Genomic DNA, 26,182 nt, shown 5'->3' on the forward strand with positions numbered 1-26,182 from the left:
TCTGAAAAGTGGTGGCAAAAGGGGCTCTGGTTAAGACGCAGCAGGTCGTTATGCTACTTAGGATCCAGAACGGGTAAAAAAAAAAAAAAAAAAAAAAGTAAATAAATAAATGCAATGTAAATATTAATGTTATACCAGTTTTATAGTATCATTTGAAGCAATTCCACATACTGTATATCAGTTGACTATATTTGTAAGTAGTACAGGAGATATAATTAGAATTTTGTAAACAATATAAATTTATTAAGGATGAGCTGTGTGTTTAATAGAAAACATGTTAGTGTAAATTGTATAATATTGTATTATAGGAAAAATTTTCTTCTCTTGTTAATTTAATATTTAGTGCTTGACAATAATGTATATTAGTGTACCATTTGCCACCGAGGTAGACACCTCATTTGCAAATAAAGAGATTTTGATTTGATTTGACATATTAGAGTACAAAACAAATGTTATCATGATTTGTAAACCTCATTATTTTGTATCATTGTCCTATTCACTCATTTCTTTCAACTTCTTGCGAAAAACATTCACTGCATACTACTTTTGTTAGTCCCGTGTGCTCTTTGCACATTGAGCGTTTGCACGCATCACAGCGAGCTGACGTAAATCGTTTTTTTCGAACTGGGAGTAGGCACATCTTGGTTTCCGCCCGGGAACGTCTAAAAATATATACAGTAAACACCATAGCTTTTTTGGTAATGATTATAAACAATTTTCACAAAGTGTTCAATTAGATACTTGTAAAAATGGAGAAGTGAGAACTGTTAGCAATAATTACCTGGGGCTGCTGGTGTCGCATTTCTGACGGGAAGTTCTTGTCCAAAGATATTTTTGATGGAATTTCTGAGACCAATTGACAGAACATCGACTAAAGCACGTCTCAACAGATGTGGCTTTACGATTTCCAGGGCAAGATTATTCAATCCAGCTCAAAATAAGAGATTGACTAGGCCTATTAGCCATTATAATTTCACTGTGATACTATTTACTAAAACATTACACCAGCACGGAATGCGCAAAAACTGTGACGCCAAAGGTATCGAGGCTAGAATGCGCCTAACACTGCCTGTGACGCGATTGGTATCGTAGCGAGGCGCGGACTAACACACCAGACAGAACGCATTTCCACCACTCCTCCACGTGACATGTGTGCGTGAATCATCGCGTAACAAAGGAAAACATGTGACTCATATACTCATTTGGGAATACCTGGAGTTTGAAAAGTTTGAGTCTTAAACCAAAAACTTTTCTTAATAAGGAATGTTTTTGTTAGGGGCTACCTAACAACGATACCGATGGCGGGTTAAATAAGGCCATGGTCGCTTCGTTCCCATTCCTAGGCCTTTCCTGCCCCATCATCGCCATAAGACCTATCTGTGTTGGTGCGACATAAAGCAAATAGCAGCAAACACTCTCATGATGAAGCAATGTCATCTGATCAACATGCGTGAAATATTAATTAAAAGTTTGGATAAAGTGTTCTTAACATGTGTTAAAGAAGGAAGAGCAGAGTGTGAGGGCGGACTCTTCATCATTGATACCATAGCACGTAACATAGTTTCTGTTTGGCATGAAAATGAGCAAATGATTTGAATAGATTTAGTGGTTGGAGGAATTGGAATGATAATTTTCTCAGTGTATTCATCGCATGAGGGTGTAGATGAGAATGAAGTAGAGAAGTTTTATGAAACACCGTTGACATTGTTCACGGTCAACAGCAAGGGTAGAATAGTGCTAATTGGCGATTTCAGTGCCAAGGATTAAAAATACAGCTGAAGTATATGACAGGGTGATTTATGAAGAATATATGGAAGCTAATAGTAGTGGAAAACATTTACTGACTTGAGTGCTAGCATTGGATTAGCAGTTACAAATTCATACTTCAAGCATAAGCTATTCAAGCTATTCAGTGACTTTGAATTGAAGAAATCTGTTAGGAATTTGCAGGTATTCAGGGGATTTGTCAGTGATATAAACCACTATCTGATCTGTAGTGAAGTAAGTATCAGTAAACCTAGGATAGAGAAAGCGAACTCTATATGCAAGCTATTAAGGGAAGAGTATCTCTAGGATGAGGGGATGGTGATTATAGTTTTATGAGGAAGTACAACTAGGCAACCATCCTCTTTTAACACTTATCAGAGAGAAAAAAGGGGAAGGGGTCCAACTCTTCAAAAAAATGAAGATATCGACCAAAGAAAGACAAGGGCCACTAAGGGCGTGAAAATGAAAGACTCCCTAGGATTCACCTCCTTCCCATTCCTAGACCTTTTCTGCCCCATCATCGCTATGAGACCTATTTGTGTTGGTGCAACATAAAGCAAATAGCAGCAAACACTCTCATGATAAAGCATTGTCATCTGATCAACACACATGAAATATTAAGTAAAAGCTTGGATAAAGTGTTCTTAACATGTGTTAAAGAGGGAAGGGCAGAGTATGAGGTGGGACTGTTCATCATTGATACCATAGCACATAACATAGTTTCTGTTAGGCATGAAAATGAGCAAATGTCAGGGTTGAAGAGAACAAGAGTTGACCAAGGAAGATTGGATAGGATAGATGAAAGTTAGGAGCCTGGCACAAGGAAGTGGAAGCAATGCCATGACTCGGGTAAGGGCCTCAGGGTTGCTAACCCATGCTCCCAAGTTGAGAGCCCCTGGGGCCCCATTTAGTTGCCTCTTACGACTGGCAGGGGATACCGTGCGTGTTATTCTAGTGCCCCCACTCTACAACGGGTTCTAAGGATGAGGATATTAAACAGAAATACATTTGTGTTGGTTAGTGAAAAGTTCCAAATAATAGACAGTCAGCAGGTTCAGGATTTGGAAAGAGAATGGGTGGCGTACAGGATGCTATTATAGAAACAGTGAGGAAATGCCTGGGAACAACTATGTGTAAGGATAGGAAAAAGCAAACATTGAGGTGGGATTCATGAAGTGAGGGCAGCTTATAGATGCAAAAAGAAGGCATATCAAAATTTCTCCAAATGAGAACAGGTAGATAACATTGTCCGTAGATGAAAGAAATAGAGTGAAACAAGTCATCGTACAGGCCAAGAAGAAATTATGGGAAGATTTTGGTAATAACCTTGAAAGCTTGGTCAAGCAGCAGTGAAACCTTTCTGGGAATGATTAAAGCTTTTGGTAACTCAGGTGAACCCATTGTAAATCCCAGGGAATCACTGGACAGATGGAAAAAATATTCTGAAAATCTTCTGAATGTAAAAGGAAATCCTATTCACAATGGAATATATGAGAAGAAATGAAATCAGATCTGAAATGTTGAAATATAGCGGGAAGGCAGGACTGAAATGGTCCCTTGACTGGGATAGATGCCTCAAGGTGTCAGCAGCACATACACATGTATTGGGTTTGCTACTAGTAGGCGTCTGGCTATGTCTAATTACTTCTGCTATTTATTGGTGAGTTTTTGTAACCCTGTCCTGTATATAAAGTTTCAGTATTCCTCATCTTTTAGTTCTACGATTGGAGTATAAGAGATGTAATGCTATTAATACAGTACAACCACATTAATTCAAAGTTGTTGGGACCCAAAAATCAAATCTTGAATTACGTGATTTTGAATTAACTGCCAACTTGTAATTCAGAAATGCCAACACTTGCCGCGCCACAGAATATACTAAGATCCATTATTGCATGCAATTAACTTTGATTCACAGTTTAAACCTTTCAAATGCCATGGAAAAAACCTATATCCAAAACGTATTCAACAAGGTGCATTTTTTCTGCATGTGCCATGTCCTCGTAGAATGTTGGCGATCAGTAGCATGATCTGTTGTTTGTTTATACCTGTTCTGAACAGAGTAAGCTTTGTCACCCCAAACCACTGGCTCAAGTTGTATGTCCTACTTCTCCCTGGACCACGTTTTCCATTAATTTTCCCTTGGAGTATTTACAGCATTTACAGTATTCAAATAATGTACAGTAGAAGTCCGTTATAGCGAGAATTCATAACAGCAAAAAATTTACTCGCTATAACGGATTGTCGTTATATCCAATGTTTGTATAAAAGTTGGAAAACCCTTCATGCACTTTAAAATCTGTATGAAACGGCAATCAGTTTGTTCAAAACTTGCGTTTCCGTAGATGATATCCACACTACGGCTTACTTGTTTGTTATTTTTCGTAATCCGATACTATGCGAGAGTGTATGTTTAATTTCATTCTGAAAAAAATATAGTTCCGTATTTCTCCGAATCCAAGATGAACCCCACTTTTTTCTTCAAAAAATTTAAATCAGGCTCAAAAAATAGTTTGTAAAATCACACAGGGCTACACATTTTTAGACTATTTTTAGAGCTGAACATTGACTTTCGTCAAGCCTTTTTTCTTTTTTTTTTTTCTGGCTGCACAATTATTCTTTATTTCCGCAGGTTTAAGGACCATTAACTTAACATTGGCATCATAATACCGAAGAGAACTCGTTGCGAATTTTCCGGCAATACCTATTCCATGCGTCTCTACAATACAACGATCCATCAGGAAATTATTCTTGCTGTCTTTAAAACTGTTACTCTTACGCAGCGTCAGATATAACCGGCTACCGCTACACGCACGCCTCGCTTGTCGGGTGCGGCCAAATTCAACGGCTAGCGATGTATAGGCCTAAACGCGAAAGTTGAAAGTCAACGAACTAGTTTATTGCGCCACGGTATGGCCAATCGCTCTTGCGTTTTTTGTGCACATACCTCACAATTTCATCATCGACTTCTTTAAAGCATCCTTGTTGCGGACCACTGAATTCATATTTGTACAGTACTCATTTTTTAAGCTCTTTGTCTTCACGCTAACGCCAAATATTGGCGTTAGTTAGGCCTATGCCGTATTTTTCTTGCGGCTGCACAATTATTCTACATTTCCGAGTGTTTAATAAACATTAACTTTAAAATTGGCATCATAATATCGACTAGAACCCGTTTAAAATTTGCCGGCAATAACTTTTCCACGCATCTTTACAATACGACGATCCATCACGAAGATATTCCTGCTGTCTATAAACCTTAATTTTACTAAGCGTCAAGTACAATAGACGCGTTATGACTGCCACTGAATAGCCATGGCTTTTCTAAGAATTTGAAGGGTCGCATGTTTTGATGCCATTCTGCAGATTTGAGAAACACACAGGCACTGTACACTGTAGAACCAGTAGCGATGTGTAGTAAAGAGGCGGTCGTTTATTGTCAACGAGTTCTGTGCGCGTGTGAAAAGAAGCAGCGTGGTTACCGCGGTAGTTGCTAGTGGTCTCCATTTACTTACTGTTAGGCCGCGAATGCAACAGCTCTTGAGTTTTCGCATGAGATTCTGAGAGAAAAAAAGTCTTGGATTCGGAGAAATACGGTATCACTCCAGAGATTTCTGTGGCAAACACCTCAGCTTTCTTCTTCAAACAGTGTCACCTAACCTAACTGTATATGTAGCCATCATGAAAACATATTTGAAACGCATGTAGAGAAATAACCTCCTTGCGAAAAATTTACATGTAAATAGCCGTAACTAGACGCGAGAAGATATGAAATATCCTCTGAAATCAGAGATGTACTCTGCCATATCTTGAGGTGTATGACATTCTTACTTAATTTCCGTATATAACACTAAAATTAAGATATCGTTTATTCAGTCTTTATTTTTTACGAGTTAACAACTGCTATCGGCCATGTTATTTACGCATTTATTACGAAAAACGTGTTATACTCTTTTCATTTCGAATTTTCTTTAGAGTACAGCAGTCGATGGGTATTACTTATCAACTCCAACATCGCCTTTGAATGTCAACGAGAGAACTCGCAAATGCACAAAGTGAGAAAACTGTACCGTACCGAAGATGATCGATCTCATTTTGTTGCAAACGTTTCAGTTTTCTTATTCAAACCGCCACGTATCCTAACCGTATTATACGTATGATGAAAACACACATCAAGCACCAGTAGAGAAATTATACCTTTCTGGCTATAAGTTTTCATTCGTCGCCATAAGACCTATCTGTGTCGGTGCGACGTAAAGCCCCTAGCAAAAAAAAAGTTTTCATAATAGCCTTTCCGTAATTTAACCAGACGCGACAAAATACAAATTAACCTATGAAATCAATTAAGCACTCTGCCGTATCTCGAGGTGTATCCCATTCTTACTTAATTGCAGTATTTAGCCTCAAAATTAAGCGGTCGTTTAGTCAGCCTTAATTTTTAACGAGTTAAAAACCGTTAATACCAATTTAAATGGTCCGTTATTGGACATTATAAATTTTCCAGCTAGCTCATTCCTGGTTGCCAGCGTTTCGCCCTCGTGTGCTAGGGTGGGCTCATCAGTTGGTACCTAGCACACCTACCAATACGCTGGCTAGTGCATACCGTGGAGGCCACTGCGTAGGCTAACTGGAGCCACCGGCAGTGCCAATGCACTAAGAGACTTTGTCTCCTCACTAAAAATTGATGCCTGCTTGGCCATCAGATGATATAGATGTTGATTCCCATAGGGAATCTGAAATATTTGTCCTGAATGAGCAAATTTATAATACCAATTTAAATGGTCCGTTATTGGACATTATAAATTTTCCAGCTAGCTCATTCCTGGTTGCCAGCGTTTCGCCCTCGTGTGCGAATAACGGACCATTTAAATTGGTATTATAAATTTGCTCATTCAGGACAAATATTTCAGATTCCCTATGGGAATAAACATCTATATCATCTGATGGCCAAGCAGGCATCAATTTTTAGTGAGGAGACAAAGTCTCTTAGTGCATTGGCACTGCCGGTGGCTCCAGTTAGCCTACACAGTGGCCTTCACGGTATGCACTAGCCAGCGTATTGGTAGGTGTGCTAGGTACCAACTGATGAGCCCACCCTAGCACACGAGGGCGAAACGCTGGCAACCAGGAATGAGCTAGCTGGAAAATTTATAATGTCCAATAACGGACCATTTAAATTGGTATTATAAATTTGCTCATTCAGGACAAATATTTCAGATTCCCTATGGGAATCAACATCTATATCATTAAAAACCGTTATCGGACACGTTATTTACGCATTTATTACGAAAATATGTTCTCTTTCATTTTGAATTTTCTTTACGGAATAGCTGTCGACGGATATTACTAATCGACTCCGACATCGCCTTCGAATGTTGACGAGAGAAATCGCTAGTGCACATAGCGAGGAAACGATGTCGAAGGTAATCGATCGCATGCAATATCATCGCTGGGGTGCATAAATATCGGTAACGGAAAAAATCGCGCGCGCTTAATCGCTCGTAATAACGGATGCACCAGTGATAGGGTTCTCGCTGTAACCGAAGGACGATACACAGTTTAATATAGGAAATTTGAAGGGACAGAAAAACGTCGTCGCTATAACAGAGTTCTCGTTATATGCCGTACTCACTATAGCGGACTTCTACTGTACTTAGATAACTCACTGGCAAACATTACCTCGCACAATGAAAAGAAAAAAAGCATGGTTCAAAGACGAAGAGATATCTATACTGGCTCCCCTGTGCAAGTGCTTTATTCATTGGATTACTGTAATGTATGCATTTTAGATGCCTTGTACTTGCACGGAAAGTACCCAATGCCCTTAAAACATCGTGGCTTATCAAACTCCGTATGACGAGGGGAGAAAATCACTTCCGTCTGCATTACAACACAGTAGTGACTTTATCCTTGTACGATTTCCTGCCATGGCACTTCTCTCATCTCTCATAATTCAGGAATGCCAACCCTTGCCGCATCACAAAATATTCTAAGACCCATTAATCTTTGCAATCACCTTGATTCACAGTTTAAACTTTTCAAATGCCATGGAAAAAAGCTATGTACAAATTGTGTCCAACAAGGTGCATTTACATTATTCAAATATCGATGACTTAGTGCACAAACATTGTATGTCCAAAAATCATGAATCTGAGAATACCTGACTCGTTGGCTGAATGTTCAGCATTACTGGGCTTTGGTTCAGAGAGTCCCGGGTTCGATTCCCAGCCGGGTCAGGATTTAACCTTCATTGGTTAATTCCAATGGCCTGGGTGCTGGGTGTTTGTGCTGTCCCCAACATCCCTGCAACTCACACACCACACATAGCACTATCCTCCACCTAAATAACACGCAGTTACATGGGAAATGCTGCCCACCTTCATCGGAGGGTCTGCCTTAAGGGCTGCACTCGGCTAGAAATAGCCACACAAAATTATTATTTATTTTTGATTCTGAGAAAACTAAAAATGAAAGTTTATGAAGTTGCAGTTACTTATGACAAATAATATGGCTGTAGCCAGTGTTACTGATCTGTAGATTATTTCTTTGTAATTGTATTTCAACAATTGTACCACATTTTTGTGCATCAGTAAAGGAATTATTCACTAATTTTAATGGAAGGTTGGGACATACAACATTTGGCACTAACAATGTGAAAGAGATCTTCAAGGCACAAACATTGTATTTCTCAAAGGAATTTATTTCAACATTCTTTTTTCGTCATTGATTATTAAATGATTTTTTTTGTTAATAACATCACAAGGTATGGGATTACAAATTTCATTTGAAAAAACAGAAATGATGCCAACTTTTAAAGTTGATTTACCAGTTATTCAGCTGAACAGTAATAAAGAGATTAAAATTGTTCAGATATTCAAATATCTTGGGGAAATAATAACATGGAACACAAATGAAAGAGAAGCAATAGAACACAGAACAACTAAATTTAAACAAGCACGAAGACTTACCTGGCCAACCTAAAAAAAAGAAATCTCTTTCAATAAACGCTAAGCTGAAACACTATAATTCCATAGTTAAACCAGAGGCAACGTATGTTAGTGAAACTTTATTCAAATTAAATGTAAAATCTACAACAGACAAATTACAGAAAACTGATAAAAGAATTCTTAGAACAATTATTAATAAAAAACACCAAGTTGATGGACAGTGAGAATTGTTGCCTAACAACATTGTCTATCGTGAATGTGAATCAATAATATCTACAATGCGTAAAAGAAGAATTTCCTTTTCCTGTCACATATCAAGATTACCAGAGACCAGGATATTGAAACAACTATTTGATTACTTTTTGAAAAATAAAATCAATAATAATTGGCTCAAAGAAGTTCAGGATGATTTGGAAGAATTGGGTATAACTCGGCAACAAATCAAAGACAGAAAAGAGAAGAGGATTTTGAAGAACAAAAACATAAGTCTCAAACTAAAAACAGTTGAATGGAAACAATATACTATATCGGACACACAAAGGGCTTCCAGGTCGGAGAGGATGAGAAAGTTCTGGGAGAAGAAAAAGAAGAAATTAACTCAAATGTATTGATTAAAGTGCTTCAATGTGGGTGTGAAATATGTAAATAAATAAGTAATAATCACAAGGTATGAATAATAAGTAATTAAATAGAGTTGAATAATCACTGTTCAGTTATAAATATGTCTCAAATCTTTCAAAATAGTGCTATTCTTCCTCATCATTAGTGATTACTCACCCAGGGTACAAAATCGCTTTGACTTCTTGGTAGTAGGGATGTCTTCAATGAAGTGCCTGTATTCAGAAGGGATGACTCCATTGTTGAGTAAATGGAGTAAATCCTTCTTCTTCTTTGCTTGCAACACGCTTAGTGTCTCTGAATAATTTGGGAAGAGATTGATGGTGCCCCACGTAATCAGTTTCTCGTTTCTCTTTTTTTTTTTTTTTTTTTTTTTTTTTTTTTTTTTTTTTTTTTTTTTTTTTTTTTTTGACATCAATTTTCTCAAATATGGGGTGGTTAAGATCGTATTTGAATTGAGTAGTGAATGAAAACACTTTTCAAACCTCAGCCACTTGATCTTAAGCCAGTTTACCCTTTCACCATCATTGTTTGTTTTTGTGTTAAGCATTATTACAGATGCAAGTTTTTGCAGATCTTTGAAATCAGAATACATCAAATGCTTCACATTGTAAAGCAAAGGGTTCTTACGGGCCACTTGAATAAGAACATTCCATTCTCTAGTCGTGTATATACTTTTGTGCTTCCTTGCACGTTCTATTGTTGCATGCACTGAATCTGCTTCTAGGTAGGAGTGCCCACTTTCCTTGAATTTCATATCAAACACCTGCAAATGTTGACACTTATTGACAGCGTAAAGTAAAACTGCAGAAGTGAACTGATTTCGGTTTTGCCTACCATATGTGCCAGAAAAACTGAAAACATGTTTGACACTGTCAGGCAAATTAGAAAGGTAGTCCAGAAGAAAAATCCCTATTTCTGATGAACCTTCACCACCATTTGTCTCGCCCCATATGTAGCAGTGTCCATCACCGTGTGATTTGCAGCAATCGTATATAGTAAAATTAAACACTGATAGTTTACTTCTGTAATAAATTTGAGCATCACCTGCAAATGGTATGGACATTATCGCCTGTAGATCAAATGTTTTGTCCTCTGTGGAATTCCTTTGTCTTTGATCGCTCTGCTTTTGTCTTCTTTATTCATTTTCATTGATGCTAATTTACATTCCTTATGACCTTTCTATTCATTCTCTGGTGGAGCTTTATCAGCAACACTGTAATTCTGGTTACATCTTGAACACTGATCCTTCTTAAGTACACTGAATTATAGCTCTAGAATATAGCCCTGTACACACTCTCTGAGACAGGTTTGATATTTTTATTTGGACAGAATGAATCACGATACAATCTATACATCTTTGCCACATTCAGTTCTGGAGACAAATACAGTTTTTCCGAATATTTTCGGCAATAATGTAATTCCATTCTTGGAAAACTATCTATGTGCATCTTGACATGATCCGTGTCTTCATCACCTGTTTTATTTATTGCACATTTTCCTGATCTTCCGTCAGTTCCCATGTAAGAGCCACTTATTAGCTGAATGGTCAGCATACTAGCCTTTGGTTCAGAAGGTTCTGGGTTCGATTCCCAGCCAGGTCGGGGATTTTAACTTTCATTAGTTAATTCCAGTTGCTCGGTGGCTGGGTGTTTGTGATGTCCCCAACATCCCTGCAACTCATACACCACATATAACACTATCCTCCACCACAATAACACGCAATTACCTACACATGGCAGATGCCGCCCACCCTCATCAGAGGGTCTGCCTTACAAGGGCTACACCCTGCTAGAAATTGCCAATACAATTTACGAACTTCATCGTATAGATCCGTTTTGATACAGTTAAAACTAAGAAACAATGTTAGGTTTTGGGCCACCCAATCAGTACACATCACTTTACAAGTGAGCTATTTAATTAAAAAACATATTAAATATATTTCTTGATTGGTTGGACCAAAACCTAACATTGTTTCTTAGTTAGAAATAGCCACATGAAATTGTTATACCTTCGTATTTCAAGGCTAGGTCTATTACTTGAAATGATATTGCAAAGGTATTACAAAAAATTTCAAGGATACCCTGTGATTTTCCACTCCATCTACAGAAGGAAAGGTCTACGTTCAAGACTTACTCTTCCCCTTTAAACTCTCAGGATTTCGCTTCTTTTTACGCTGTGTAGGTTTCTCAGTAACAAGTGAATAAATCTGTGATTTCTGTCTTATTTGCATCTGCAGGAGACCAGTAGGTACTCATGGCACAAAATCTTCTGCTTTTCAAAAGAAACCTTCTTTTGAACAACGGAACCTGAACTTAGAATTATCAGTCTTCTAAGGCTCTCTCTCACCAACAAATCTACCTTTTCGTTTTTTCCGTAGTGAAAGTCTGTTAAATGGAGAACAATATAACTTTGACTTCCACCTATTCAATACATTAAAAAGCAATTATAATAAGCTTGACTCTCACCATTTGACTGAGTCACTGAGTCCCCACTTACATCTGTAGGATTGCCCTACACCAGTTAAGATTATAAGCAATTTGTGAATTCGACACATTTTTGACATTAAATATTTAAAGTAGGACAAAATTCATAACCTATAACCAGCATTGTGCATCAGTTTAGTCATTTTATGGACGAAAAGAATAATATTCACGCCTTAACCCCAGTTGTTTTGAGAGTGTATTAAGATTTCAATTCCACATGGTACAACATGTGAAAAAGTTTACGCCAGTTGTAACAAATTGTTTTAATGTGTATACAACAAATAATTTTAAGACATTCAGCTATTTAACAGATTGAAAATGTATTTATGCAGAAACTAACTAATGGCATTGTATTTTAAATATTAGAATAAGGTTTTAAACTTTCAAACTCAATAAATAGTCATATCATTTTCAATAAGATGACTAATATATAAACGCTTTATATTTAAGAGGTTTTTTAAAGTTTATTATGGATAAGTTTGTTAATCAGATTTGTTAATGGCAAACCATAAGTGTAAGTTCTAGAACAATGTTATCAATTTAACCTTGTAAGAATATTTATAGCTGAAGATGTTCAAAATATGAACGAAACGTGTCCTATGTTTTAACAATTAAGCAATAAAATAAGGATGAGATCCTAATTTTATAATAGCTTTTAATGTATTGAATAGGTGGAAGTCAAAGTTTTATTGTTCTCCTTTTCTACCTTTTCTGTCGAAGTATCATTTTCCTGATACACGTCAACTGCACTTACAGCAGAGCACACATATAGTTTGTCCAGGACATACAATATTTGTGCTCCATCAAGGCAGTAAGAACGTGAAATTTTCAACAGCAAAATAGTTTATCCGGACATACAATATCTGCGCTTTCACGTGAAATGAAAACCAAATGGACATACCTAGGCTAAAGTTATAATACGTAGAGCCTTGTGGGGATATACAAAATAATATCCGCTCCGCATCCGCACTTGCATTCGCAAATGGATATCTGCGGATATCGTAAATATTCAACTACAGCATATTACACCCAAGGTATCAAAATGGATAGGTCTGTTAACATAATACAATAGGCCTAACACGTGGCACCAAAACCCCTACAGTCACAGGTTTATGAGGGATTTTCTCTTGGGACAACTACCGACATATTGATCTTCGTTCATTCCTTCCCACTAATTGCGGGCAGGAGCCATTTAGGCTTAGGTCAGATTTACAGCTTTATGGTCTCAAGGCTGTATATATCACTATACTCCCATACCAATGTCAAGGGTCATCTAAGCACAAGCAAAAGTAAGAGTATACCTGAGTGATAAATAATAATAATGTTATTTGTTTTACATCCCACTAACTACTTTTCTAAGGTCTTCGGAGATCCCGAGGTGCCAGAATTTAGTCCCACAGGAGTTTTTTTACGTGCCAGTAAATCTACTGACACGGGGCTGTCGTATTTGAGCACCTTCAAATACCACCAGACTGAGCCAGGATCAAACCTGCCAAATTTGGTTAGAAGGCCAGCGCCTTAACCGTCTGAGCCACTCAGCCCGGCATACCTGAGTGAATATCAATAAACATTATTATTTAGAAATCATCTGCAAAATTATCCTCACTGCCATACAGTTTGTATCCGCCAAGACACTAACTTCGCAGATATCCGCATCCGTGCAGGGCTCTAATTATACGGGACATACAATATTCATGAAGTAGAGTTGTTGCTTTAACTAGGACATGCAATATATGCATCTTGGAAGTCAGCATATTCCCTATTACCGTATTTACGCAAATAATACCTGCCACCGAAGGCTCATTTTGGAAAAAAAAAAAAAAAAAAAGTCAACATTGACGCAAATAAGACCCGCACCTCAATTTTGTGCCTCAAATTTTTAAAAAAAATGTGCGGGGATTATTCGCGTAAATACGGTATTTGGACATACTGTAATTGTGAATTAGCTAGATATGCTTGAGAGACATCCAAATATGCTATTAACTCCAAACTGGCCATAAATGGACATACAACTTTTTTTGTGCACTAAGCCATCGATATAATACACTGGGATAAATTACTGGTGAACATAACCTCACGCAACAAAATAAAAAAACACGATCCAAAGATGAGGACAAATTATGCTGGCTCTCCTGTGCAAATGCTTTATTTTTTAGATTACTGTACTGTTCGCATTTTTAGATGCCTTGTACTTGCACGGAGTGCGGCCAGTATCCAGTATTCGGGAGATAGTGGGTTCGAACCCCACTGTCGGCAGCCCTGAAGATGGTTTTCCGTGGTTTCCCATTTTCACATCAGGCAAATGCTGGAGCTGTACCTTAATTAAGGCCATGGCCGCTACCTTCCCACTCCTAGCCCTTTCCTGACCCATCGTTGCTGCAAGACCTATCTGTTTAAATCTAAGAATTTCATTTTCCACGGTCGGCCTACATATAAAAGAATTCAAGCACAACTTTACTGAAATAGATAAAGATCTTGAGGTATTAGAAATTCTGAACAAAGGTTCTTTACTAGACGTCACTGAAAACTGCTATATTCATTTAGATCAATATTTCAATCCAAACCTAAACTTATATGATATCTCAGAGAAACCAAAGATCCTGTTCGACTTTCTCATTGAATTTTTCAAAAATATTAATATTCCGAAAAACAGATCTGTCTTTCACATTATGCATAATACTTTGTCACGCCACACACTTTCACCGCATCACCCTCCATAGTCCCCCTCCTTCCACTCCTCCTCCCCTACCGCTCCTTCTTCCCTCTCCCCTCCTAATCCAACAATGGCTGTTCCCCCGACCTAAACTTTACACCGTGCTCTGTTCCTCTTCATCTCGCGCCATAGCTTTACCGCCTTAGGTCCCGCAATGAACTGTGAACATCATAGAAACTGCCCCCACCCTACACATAACGTTGCAACAATAGACCACAGATATTAGCACAGTCAACTTCTAAGCTCTCAGAGGAACGTCTTACATAATTCGAATTTTGTATTCTTAATGGAAAATTCTAAATTCCCATGGAGGGAATTAGATATTTTTCACCAATAGAGCATGTCAAAAACATATCAGATATAAGGCTTTCTGACACATCCCACTCTGACGAGTCTAGTGTCAGACCTTAGATGAAACGCTGGTTAATAGAGCAAATGCCTGAAAAGCCTTACATCTGATATGTTTTTGTATTCTTGTCGAGCTGAATATATTTACTACACCCTCAACAAATGTGAATCTTTAACTACCATGTTCATCTCACACTTGGATTTAGATATGTTATATGCATTTGTACAAGTTTGGATATGTTGAGCCCTGTCTCATACTTATGCTGCGCTTGACCTATTTAGCATCTGACAAAGAAGTGTCTACAAATTTTTTTAATTCTTTAACTGCCAATTTCATCTTGTACTTACGAAGAATTTTGAATATGTTATATGTATTTGAAATTAGTATTTAATAAGTCCTAACTCGTGTGAGTTATAGCTTTTGTTTCATCCTTCATGGACTGTTTTGAAATGGCATTACTGAATATCTACAAATTCGAACCTTTACTGCCAAGTTCATCTCGCACCATGGGTTCAGATGTCGTGCAATTTTAAGAGGCTTGATTCTGTTAAATCCTAACTCGTATTTGAACTACACTCGTACCAGTGACATTCAACGAATGAGTGAACGCAGACCTTTATGTGCCAAATTCATCGTGAACCTACAGTTTCGAGTGTGTTGCATGTGTTTCAGGTTTTGCATTTATCGAGTCTAAACTCACGCTGGTACAATTTTGTCTCGCCTTTCACAGCTGGTTTTGAATTGACGCTTAGTGAATAAGTGATTTCAATCCCTAACTGCCAAGTTTCATCTCAACCCAAAAATATTTTTAAAATGCTATGTGCATTTTTGAGACAATTGTGTTTTGTTGAAATCTAACCTATTGTTTTGTACTACACTCGCGGCAGGCAACATTCATTGAAAAAGTGTCTGAAATATTTTGAATCTCCAATGCCAATTTCATCTCGAACTTCTGCGTGGTTTTGTTGCAGTTTATATGTTTTTTAAGTAATTATGTTTTTGAGCCCTAACTCATGTTTATACAATTTTGACTCACCCTTCATGACCATTTTGTAAACTGACATTGTAATTCACTATTTCATGTCTTTTATTTAATCACACTGGTTTAACATCTTGTATAATGTAAATGTCTGCATGCTTATGCCTATGCCTATTTCCCACATTTTGGCTGAAGATGACTCCAAACAGCGTCGAAACTAGTTCCAAGTGTAAATATATGTTGTAAAAAACATTTATTTATATTAAAAAGGTGGACCCTTTTAAGTTTCCTATGTTAAGACCTATCTGTGTCGGTGCGACGTAAAGCCAATAGTAGTACTTGCACGGTAACTGCCCGACGGCCTTAAAACATCGTTGCTTATCGAACCTTCCTATGATGAGCGGAGGAAGTCTTTCGCTTCCATGTGCATTGCAACACAGTACAATGACACCAACTCTTATAAGACTTCCCGGCTGGGGATAACCGTAAGTCCGCCTGGGCTCGGCACTAAAAAAGCAAAAAGAAAACCAATGCAGTTACATCAGCATTGACAATATTGTTCCGTGCATAGGAATTGATTATATGAGCCACGCTTTTTTGCCAACTGTCGGCATCGCCAGTGTTCGCTGATACTGCTTCTCCGCACACTGCCTGCTACCGGTACATGATATCGTGGCGTTCCTTAAAACGCTGAATACAAAAGAATTACGATTTCACTTGAACTTAGCAGATATGAAGCACACTGTAGAGACACCAAAGTGAGTGAAAGTGCAGAAAATTACCCTTGCACATTCTGGAAGATGCGTTCTGTCATGACGCGGAGAAATTTTGAATTTAAATTACTCTGTAAAATACTAAGGCAGGTTTGCATTTCAGTGATGGAACCAACATTGTTCTTCGAATTAAGAATTATCGTATTTCGAATGAAACAGTTTAAATAATATGCAAAACTGTATCTCGTGTTTCTGGGAATGAGACCTTCTTCAAATTAAGTGAGATTTTGAATTAACCAATTTTGAATTATCGAGGTTCTATTGCACTCTACCTCTTCCATCATTTTGTTCCAGTCCAGTTTGTTCTTTTTGCACTCTTGTTTATTGAATCAATCCATCTTGTTCTAGGTTTCCCCTCTTGCTGTCTTTCCCTTGAACTTCATCTCCATCATCTGTTTTGGTATTCTTTTCTCCTCCATCTTGTTTACTTGTACAAATTATCTTAGTTTATACCTATCAGTTCTTTCATTTAGGTTTTCTATTCTAAATGCCTTTCTAACATCTTCGTTTCTCACTCTGTCCTTGCCCATCCTATAATACTTCTTAGGTCTTTCATTTTGCTGGCTTGAATTCTACTTTCGTCCCTTCTTGTCATTGTCCAGGTCTCAGCCACTTAAATCAATTGTTCTTGTAATTGGGGCTTAATGTAAACACACTCTAAATATTCCAGAAATGTCTATAATGAAATAATACATATGGAATAAATGTTTTAATAATTAACATTGTCAGAGCATGTTATAGATCATTTCACTGAATGAATATATTCCAGAGGTAAGGGGAGTATCACAAATTTTGAGATATGTCCATATATCACAAACAATCAGTCGGACACCATGTCCAGTTGACCATTTTTGTTCTGTATTTAACATCTCTTCAACACGCACTATATGTACATAACATGACCTAATAGGTTGGAAGTTAATTTTGATTCCTTATTGTTTGTTTACCTACTCATTTCTTAAATATCAAACAAGTTGTAAATTTATCACACATCTCCCTTGGTAAATTATATCAATCCCTAACTCCTCTTCTTATAAAAAGAGTATTTTCCCCAATTTGTCCCCTTGAATTCAAACTTTATCTTCATATTATGATCCTTCCTACTTTTAAAAACTCCACTTACGCTTATTCACCTAATATTGTCATTCCAAGCCATCTCTCCACTGACAGCTCAGAACATTCCATATAGTCAAACCGTTAGTCTCCTTACACCCAAGTCTTCCCGTCAAAAGTGTGTAACATTTTCTTAACACTACTCGTTTGTCAGAAATCACCCCGAACAAATTATGCTGCTTTCCTTTGGATCTTTTCCAGTTCTCGAATCAAGTATTCCTGGTGAGGGTACCATATACCAGAACCATACTCTAATTGAATGGATGAAAACCATACCGGTATAAGTAGCATTTTGGTCATTCAGAGAAAAAGGCATTTAAACATCTTAACACTCATATAAAGTATGCTATTTGTAGTTATACCACCCATCACTAGAGCGCAGAATATTACCGCTATCACTTGTATCTCTTTGCTGGTGAAAAGATACATCCTCCCGAAGTTACATCCTGCACTTACCTCTTTTTTTTTTTAATGTCACTTATACCGTTATGGTTTTCATCCATTCAATTGGGGTCTTACCAGAGACTTATACACTCTACATCCTTACTACAACCCCTAAATATCCTCATAACTATACGAAGACCTTTCCTTATATTACCCCTTTCGCTTTCAAGCTCTTGGCTGTTGGACATACAAAAAATCTCAGCCATATTTACCACACAATGTACAAGCTTCTTTTAATATTACATGGAAGGAACAGCAATAGAGATATCAACATGAAAATATGTAAACATAGAGTATACATCACTTATCACTGCAAGTAAGTCATGTCTCTAAACCAAAGGGGTTCAATGTTTAAAAACAATAACAAATGTGGAAACAAAGTTACAAGTTTCAGATTTTGGAAGTTTTGAAATAATTCTGAGAAATGGTGTTCACTGCCCAAGTTTGTGATTCATGTTGTTGACTAGCATGGTAAATATCAAGAATCTATGTGCATTACATCAAAGGATAATTTAAAATGTGTGAAGTGATGCTTCACTGAAAAATGTCAGTCATTTTTGCGAATCACTATCCACATTAACACTGGAGGTGCTGGATCATCATCGTCATCAACACTTTCTGATTCGGACAAAGAAACATCATAACTTGAATAATTGTCAAGTTATTCCTTGATATTGTCAGCTAAATGATTCTTTCCGCTATTTTGCACACGATAAATAATTAGGCTTAACCTAACTATATCTATCACTAACACTATGCACCTAATTACCTAAGAAAACTATTTAAATAATGAACTAATAAGTAAACTAAATATATTGCTTATGATGCTGCTTAATTTCACTATATAATCTCCAGTGAAATCAGAGAGAAATGCACGCAAGTTTGCCGCCAACCACAATGTAAAGAAGACGCTGAACTCCAGTGAGCACGTTTCAGACTCTAAGAATATCTATAAATATAGATAGTTGGCAGTTCTCGTGGAGCATAACGTGAGTTAAAACTGTGCTCTTCTTATTCTGTGAAAAATGCTGCTATCTGGCGTGTAAATAACTAAATAATAAAAATAATTTAAAAAGGCCGGTAATGACAGATCGTTACTGTAACAGTTACGCTCACGAAAGAATTATCTCATAGAAGTCCACCTTCTCAATAAAATTTGTGATTTATTAGAAGTCAAAACCAATGTTACATAATGGAATAATGGGACATGTTTTGCCTAAATATATTAGGCATCTTCAGGCATGTTGTCTTAATACTAAAATTAAAATGGTTAACTAGTCCTTAGGCTATGCTTAACACATGGGTGACGGGCCCCGAGAAATCTCGGTTTTATTCACGACATTTTTTTTTGGTCTTCCTGTGACATCTCTTGGCCATATATTGAACTATTTCAGACTTGCTCATTGAGTAGAATAAATCGTAGATGCATATCTGCCACTTTTCTTTTATTCACGGCCTCTTTTTATTCTTTGATTTAGTTTTGAAACGTCGACTTTCTTTCTGCCGGTTCAGTCATTGGTGTTAGCTGACGATATTTTAGAAGAATTATATGCCGATGATCGTTCAAATGGATATAGTGATAATGAATTAGTGGAAACTGAATGTGAGAGTGATAGTGGAAGTGATATTCAAGCCTCTACACCTAGTGTGCTTATTTATTCAAGTGACTCTGATGACGACAACGATGTAAACATTAATGATGGGTCATGCTTCCAAAGATACCATACTCTCCAAGTACTACTAGGGGCATTGGTGAGTACTCATATCAACTTTAAATATAAAATCATGACTGGTTTAATATTTATGTACATTTTTATAATCAAGTGCACCATAGTATGCTTAGTAGAAAAATGTCCGGTCCACAGGGTATGTGACAATCTCAAGCATCCGATCAGCAATGTGTTAAAACACTACATAAAATGGATTGTGACATTGAAAGAATATCACAAAAATACACAACATTTAGATAAAATGAGCACTAAAGTGCACTTGACATTTGTGTTAAATGTCTTAAAACTTCATTTGGATAAAATGATGCTTTTGTTGATCATCTTTGACATTTAATACAGTAGAAGTCCGTTATAGCGAGAATTCGTAACAGCGAAAAATTTACTCGCTATAACGGATTGTCGTTATATCCGATTTTTGTATAAAAGTCGGAAAACCCTTCATGCACTTTAAAATCGGTATGAAAAGGCAATCAGTTTGTTCAAAACTTGCGTTTCCGTAGATGATATCCACACTACGGCTTACTTGTTTGTTATTTTTCGTAATCCGATACTACGTGAAAGTGTATGTTTAATTTCATTCTGAAAAAAATATAGTGCCGTATATCTCCGAATCCAAGATGAACCCCACTTTTTCCTTCAAAAAATTTAAATCAGGCTCAAAAAGAAGTTTGTAAAATCATATGAATGCCTTGTCTTACAGTAGGCTTACGCATTTTTAGACTATTTTTAGATGCCGAACATTGACTTTCGTCACGGTGTATTTCTTTATTTTTGGCGGCTGCACAATTCTTTATTTCCGCGGGTTTAAGGACCATTAACTCAACATTGGCATCATAATACTGAAGAGAACTCGTTGAAAATTTTCCGGCAATACCTATTCCATGCGTCTCTACAATACAACGATTCATCAGGAAATTATTCTTGCTATCTATAAAACTGTTACTTTTACACAGCGTCAGATATAACCGGCTGCCGCTACACGCACGTCTCGCTTGTTGGGTTCGGCCAAATTCAGCGGCTAGCGATGTACTGGCCTAATCGTGAACGTTGAAAGTCAACGAACAAGTTTATTGCGCCACGGTATGGCCATTCCGCCCTTGCGTTTTTCGTGCACATACCTCACAATTTCATCTTCGACTTCTTTAAAGCATCCTTGCTGCGGACCACTGAATGCATTTTTTGTACAGTGCGCATTTTTTTTAGCTCTTTGTCTTCACGCTAACGCCAAATATTGGCTTTAGTTAGGCCTATGCCGTATTTTCTTGCGGCTGCACAATTATTCTACATTTCCGTGTGTTTAATAAACATTAACTTATATAATTGGCATCATAATATCGACTAGAACCCGTTGAAAATTTTCCGGCAATACCTTTTCCACGTATCTTTACAATACGACTGTCCATCACGAAAATATTCCTGCTGTCTATAAACCTTAATTTTACTAAGCATCAAGTACAATAGACGCGTTATGACTCTGCCACTGAGTAGCCATGGCTTTTCTAAGAATTCGAAGGGTCGCATGCTTTGATGTCATTCTGCAGATTTGAGAAACACACAGGCACTCTACACTGTAGAACCGGTAGTGATGTGTGGTAAAGGGGCGGTCGTTTATTGTCAACGAGTTCTGTGCGCATGTGAAAAGAAGCAGCGTGGTTACCGCGGTAGTTGCCAGTGGTATCCATTAACTTACTGTTAGGCCGCGAATGCAACAACCCTTGAGTTTCCGCATGAGATTCTGAGAAAAAAAAGTCTTGGATTCGGAGAAATACGGTATCACTCCAGAGATTTCTGTGGCAAACACCTCAGCTTTCTTCTTCAAACAGCGTCACCTAACCTAACCGTATATGTAGCCTATCGTGAAAACATATTTCAAACGCATAAAGAGAAATAACCTCTTCGTGAAAAATTTACATGTAAATAGCCGTAACTAGACGCAACAAGATATGAAATATCCTCTGAAATCAGTGATTTACCGGTACTCTGCCATATCTTGAGGTGTATAACATTCTTACTTAATTTCTGTATATAACATTAAAATTAAGATATTGTTTACTTCAGTCTTTATTTTTAACGAGTTAACAACTGCTATCGGCCACGTTATTTACGCATTTATTACGATAAGGTGTTTTCCTCTTTCATTTCGAATTTTCTTTAGAGAACAGCAGTCAATGGGTATTACTAATAAACTCCAACATCGCCTTTGAATGTCAACGAGAGAGCTCACAAATGCACAAAGTGAGAAAACTATACCGTACCGAAGATGATCGATAGCATTTTGTTGCAAACGTTTCAGTTTTCTTATTCAAACAGCGTCACGTATCCTAACTTAACCGTACTATACGTATGATGAAAACACACTTCAAGCGCCAGTAGAGAAATTATACCTTTCTCGTTATAAATTTTCATAATAGCCTTTCCGTAATATAACCAGGAGCGACAAAATATAAACTAACATCTGAAATCAATTAATCACTCTGCCATATCTCAAGGTGTATCCCATTCTTACTTAATTGCAGTATTTAGCCTCAAAATTAAGCGGTCGTTTAGTCAGCCTTAATTTTAACGAGTTAACAACCATTATCGGATATGTTATTTACGCATTTATTACGAAAATATGTTCTGTTTCATTTCGAATTTTCTTTACGGAACAACTGTCGACGAATATTACTAATCGACTCCGACATCGCCTTCGAATGTCGACGAGAGAAATCGTTAGTGCACATAGCGTGGAAACGATGCCGAAGGTAATCGATCGCTTGTAATAACGGATGCGCCAGTGATAGGGTTCTCGCTGTAACCGAAGGACGGTACACAGTTTAATATAGGAATTTTGAAGGGACAGAAAAATGTCATCGCTATAACGGAGTTCTCGTTATATGCCGTACTCGCTACAGCGGACTTCTACTGTATTTATAAACACTCAGGTACACTTGTAAATATATTTCACAAACTTATAACTTTGTTGGAATAAAAATGCTACTGTTGATCATGTTTGTAATTTATTTTAGCATTTGAAATTGCAGAATTGTTATGTCATAGTAGATGGGCATTATTTACATACATTTTGAAGGAACAGCCCTATTTGGACAGAGTAGAAGAGGTGACTTCGAGAGATGATTCTTTCTGTGGCTCTATATTTTTTAATAAAAGAGAGAGTTATAGTGGGAAAAAATTGTCTGAAATGAAAAAAGAAAGGAAAATATCTTAATTGTAAGGCTCTAGGCCAAAATAGGGGGACGGGACTTGGACCGTGACAGTTTTTGCAGGAACGATGGGTACCAATGGATCGTTACCACGAAAGCGAAAGGGTTAACACCTAGGTACTTAATAGCGATCCCCATGAGTTACTGTCACCCCATCAACACTGTAAACTACGAGGACTTCTCCTCTTGATGAAACTTACAGCTGGATATTTCACCCCGTTTATTATCATACTGCTATCCCTCTCACAACACTGTCAAGGTCTTTCTGTAGTTGCTTACAATCCTGTAACTTTTTTTACTACTTTATACAGTATAACATCTGCAAATAGCCTTATCTGTGTTTCCAGTTCTTTTGTACGGTACAGTATATAAGGAATCCAATAACATTGCCTATGAAACATGTTGATTTAATCTCATTACACTGCAATTAAATTCTTATTAAACTCCTAATTTTCAGTGTAATGAGACTAATGGTAAAATTCAATATGGCCTCACAGTCACAGCCAGGGCTGGTTCGAGCTCTACTCAGTCTACTTGAAAACAGTTGAGGAGCTATATTGGCTCATCAGGGCTGTAGTGCACTGGTAGAGTATAAATGGCAATCTTTCTAATTTCACTAGTCATTACAATTTCTAGATCTTTGTAATTGTTATTTTTAGATCCCTGGAGCTGTCTGGGAATTGCTTTCGACAGCCACGATATTCAGTACTGGAGAAGGGCACCGCAGAAGTGCTGTCATACCTCCGGGACCGCATCCCCCAGCAGCAATAAGAGTGGCAGCTTCTTAGCACATTCATTCACTGTAGTACAGCTTTAACATAGTGCTGTATGTTTATGTTGTTCTGTAGAATGAAAGTAACTAGTCACACTAGTCAGTACCTGTTTTATTTTTGTGTATTTTGAAATGAGCATATTCTAAAGTTTATTTTCATTTCTTCTGACTCATTTGTATGAGTATATATACTTGGTTTTATTCATTTTAATTAATAATAAGAAAGCTATTATTGAACAAAACAACTATTACTCATTCACGACCAGTATTAATCTGACATTCTGTATTTATGTAGGGCTGAAATTTAGTGTATTATCATTAGGATATTGAAAAGCAGTATTATTTATGTGAAGTATTTTAATATTCTGTGCCTTAAAAACTTGGGCAGGCTAAAAATGCGTTGGTTGTGTACAGAACTTGTTTCATCTATTTGTTTTTGTTATTTAACCTACAATCTCAAATGTATTGACTCTTTTTCTGTATTGTCAGAAAGGATCTGTTTATTATGAGGTTGAAGATTTAAAGGAATGTGCTTTCCTGCCCTAAAGAATATTTTTATAACAGCTGTGTATTATTATATACATATGTTATCAGTGTGTGCCATTCACCATTTAAACATATCATGGACAAAGTGTTGTGTTCTTTCCTTGACTTGTTGCTGTAATTCTGGCAGGGCTATTTCTTACATTAGCACATTTAGCAAGTTTAAAGTCATTCTTTCTGCAAATTGACTTTGTTGAAAAAGTGGCCAATCACAAATGGTTGAGTAAGATTAGGCTGTTTTTCAAGCAGTTAAAATGAGAGTATGGTAGTAAATTGAATGATACCACTGGCTCAATATTCCAAATGCTGTTTCTTCTTCTGTCATGTAATTATGTGTATAGTGAGAAATGCATGTAAGATTTATAATGGAAATATATTAGAATTTTGTTGTATAAGTGAGTTCAAAATAATTTCATCAGCCTCTCAATACCGTCCCATCAACTTCAAATGCTGACCTAACCTTGTAGATGGTAGAAGTGAAATTTTGCCGAGACCACTGCTTGGACGTTCTGTACGTTTACATAATATTTCTTTTCATTTTGATGGCGGGTTAGATTTTACGAGAGCTGTTCTTTTTTTTTTTTTTTTTTCAACCTCCGATCATCCAGGTAAACAACCATACAAGCAGTGGGAAATGTTTGTGCATGGAGGGCAAATGCGCATGTCCCCAACACTTTACCCACGGACACAGCCAACTTCTTTACAAAAAACAATATGTATATGAGTTTCCACCTTATCAATACAAATTTATTTTACATTAAGCAAGTAAATATAGTCAAGACTAGTTTCGACCCCTAGGGGGTCATCCTCAGTTGACAAGCGTTAAAGATGTATTGTTTACAAAAACATCACATGTAGTGGTAAAAGCTTAAATTAATTTGAACCGATCATTAATGTTGGTATGTCTGGTACATGATTGACTAGTGTGCATCATCCATGAAGACACATATTTTATGCTACTACCATCCAATTTTTAGGTTATACAATGTGGAATATACATGCATTTATGCAACTCAACAGTGGCAAATTTAACAATGTACATTTAAAGTTGGTTCATAAATTACACATTGGCTATTGATTAGGACGTTGGTTTGAACACTTTTGACTAGAATGTCAATGTAACACCTTGATGGCATATATCTTAGATGCTAAAATCAGTTTGTAAAATCTGTTACTCTTGATTGAGTCTTAGTATAAAGTTAAAATTTTAAATGAAAGCTATTTGCTTGGTATAGGCATTAAATAATGCTGTTAAATGGACGTAGTGGTAAGAGCTTAAATTGATTTAAACCGATCCCATGATTGACTAGTGTGCATGATCCATGAAAACACATTATTTTACATGCTACCACCATCCAATTTTAGGTTATACAATGTGGAATATACACACATTTGTGCAACTCAATAGTGGCAAGTTTAACTATGTACATTTAAAGTTGGTTCACAAATTACACAAATTGGCTATTGGTTAGGACATTGGTTTGAACACTTTTGACTAGAATATCGATGCAACACCTTACTGGCATATATCTAAGATGCTAAAATCAGTTTGTAAAGCCTGTTACTCTTGATTGAGTCTTAGTATAAGGTTAAAATTTTAAATGAAAACTATTTACTTAGCATAGGCATTAAATAATGCTGTCAAAATGGACATCTATTATTAGTTATTAGTTATTAGTTATTAGAAATATTAATAACTCCAACATTAGTAGCTGCCTAATATATCTCCAGATATATACCTAAGC

General features: G+C 36.9%; 1 protein-coding gene across 2 annotated transcripts in view; it reads left to right on the forward strand.

Moving 5' to 3' along the window:
* The window catches only part of LOC136858722 (leucine-rich repeat-containing protein 40), a 189,067-nt gene extending 164,175 nt beyond the window's left edge, over positions 1 to 24,892 (forward strand). The window contains exons 11-12 of one of the 2 annotated variants that reach the window (XM_067138463.2): positions 19,854 to 19,941; positions 23,782 to 24,892. In XM_067138463.2, coding sequence (XP_066994564.2) covers positions 19,854 to 19,941; positions 23,782 to 23,910 — 217 coding nt within the window. In that variant the 3' untranslated portion in view covers positions 23,911 to 24,892. The remainder of the gene's footprint in view (positions 1 to 19,853; positions 19,942 to 23,781) is intronic. The other variant, XM_067138464.2, reaches the window with a different exon arrangement.
* Positions 24,893 to 26,182: the final 1,290 nt, after the last annotated feature.

This window comes from Anabrus simplex, chromosome 1, assembly GCF_040414725.1.
Source record: "Anabrus simplex isolate iqAnaSimp1 chromosome 1, ASM4041472v1, whole genome shotgun sequence".
Lineage (NCBI taxonomy): Eukaryota > Metazoa > Arthropoda > Insecta > Orthoptera > Tettigoniidae > Anabrus > Anabrus simplex.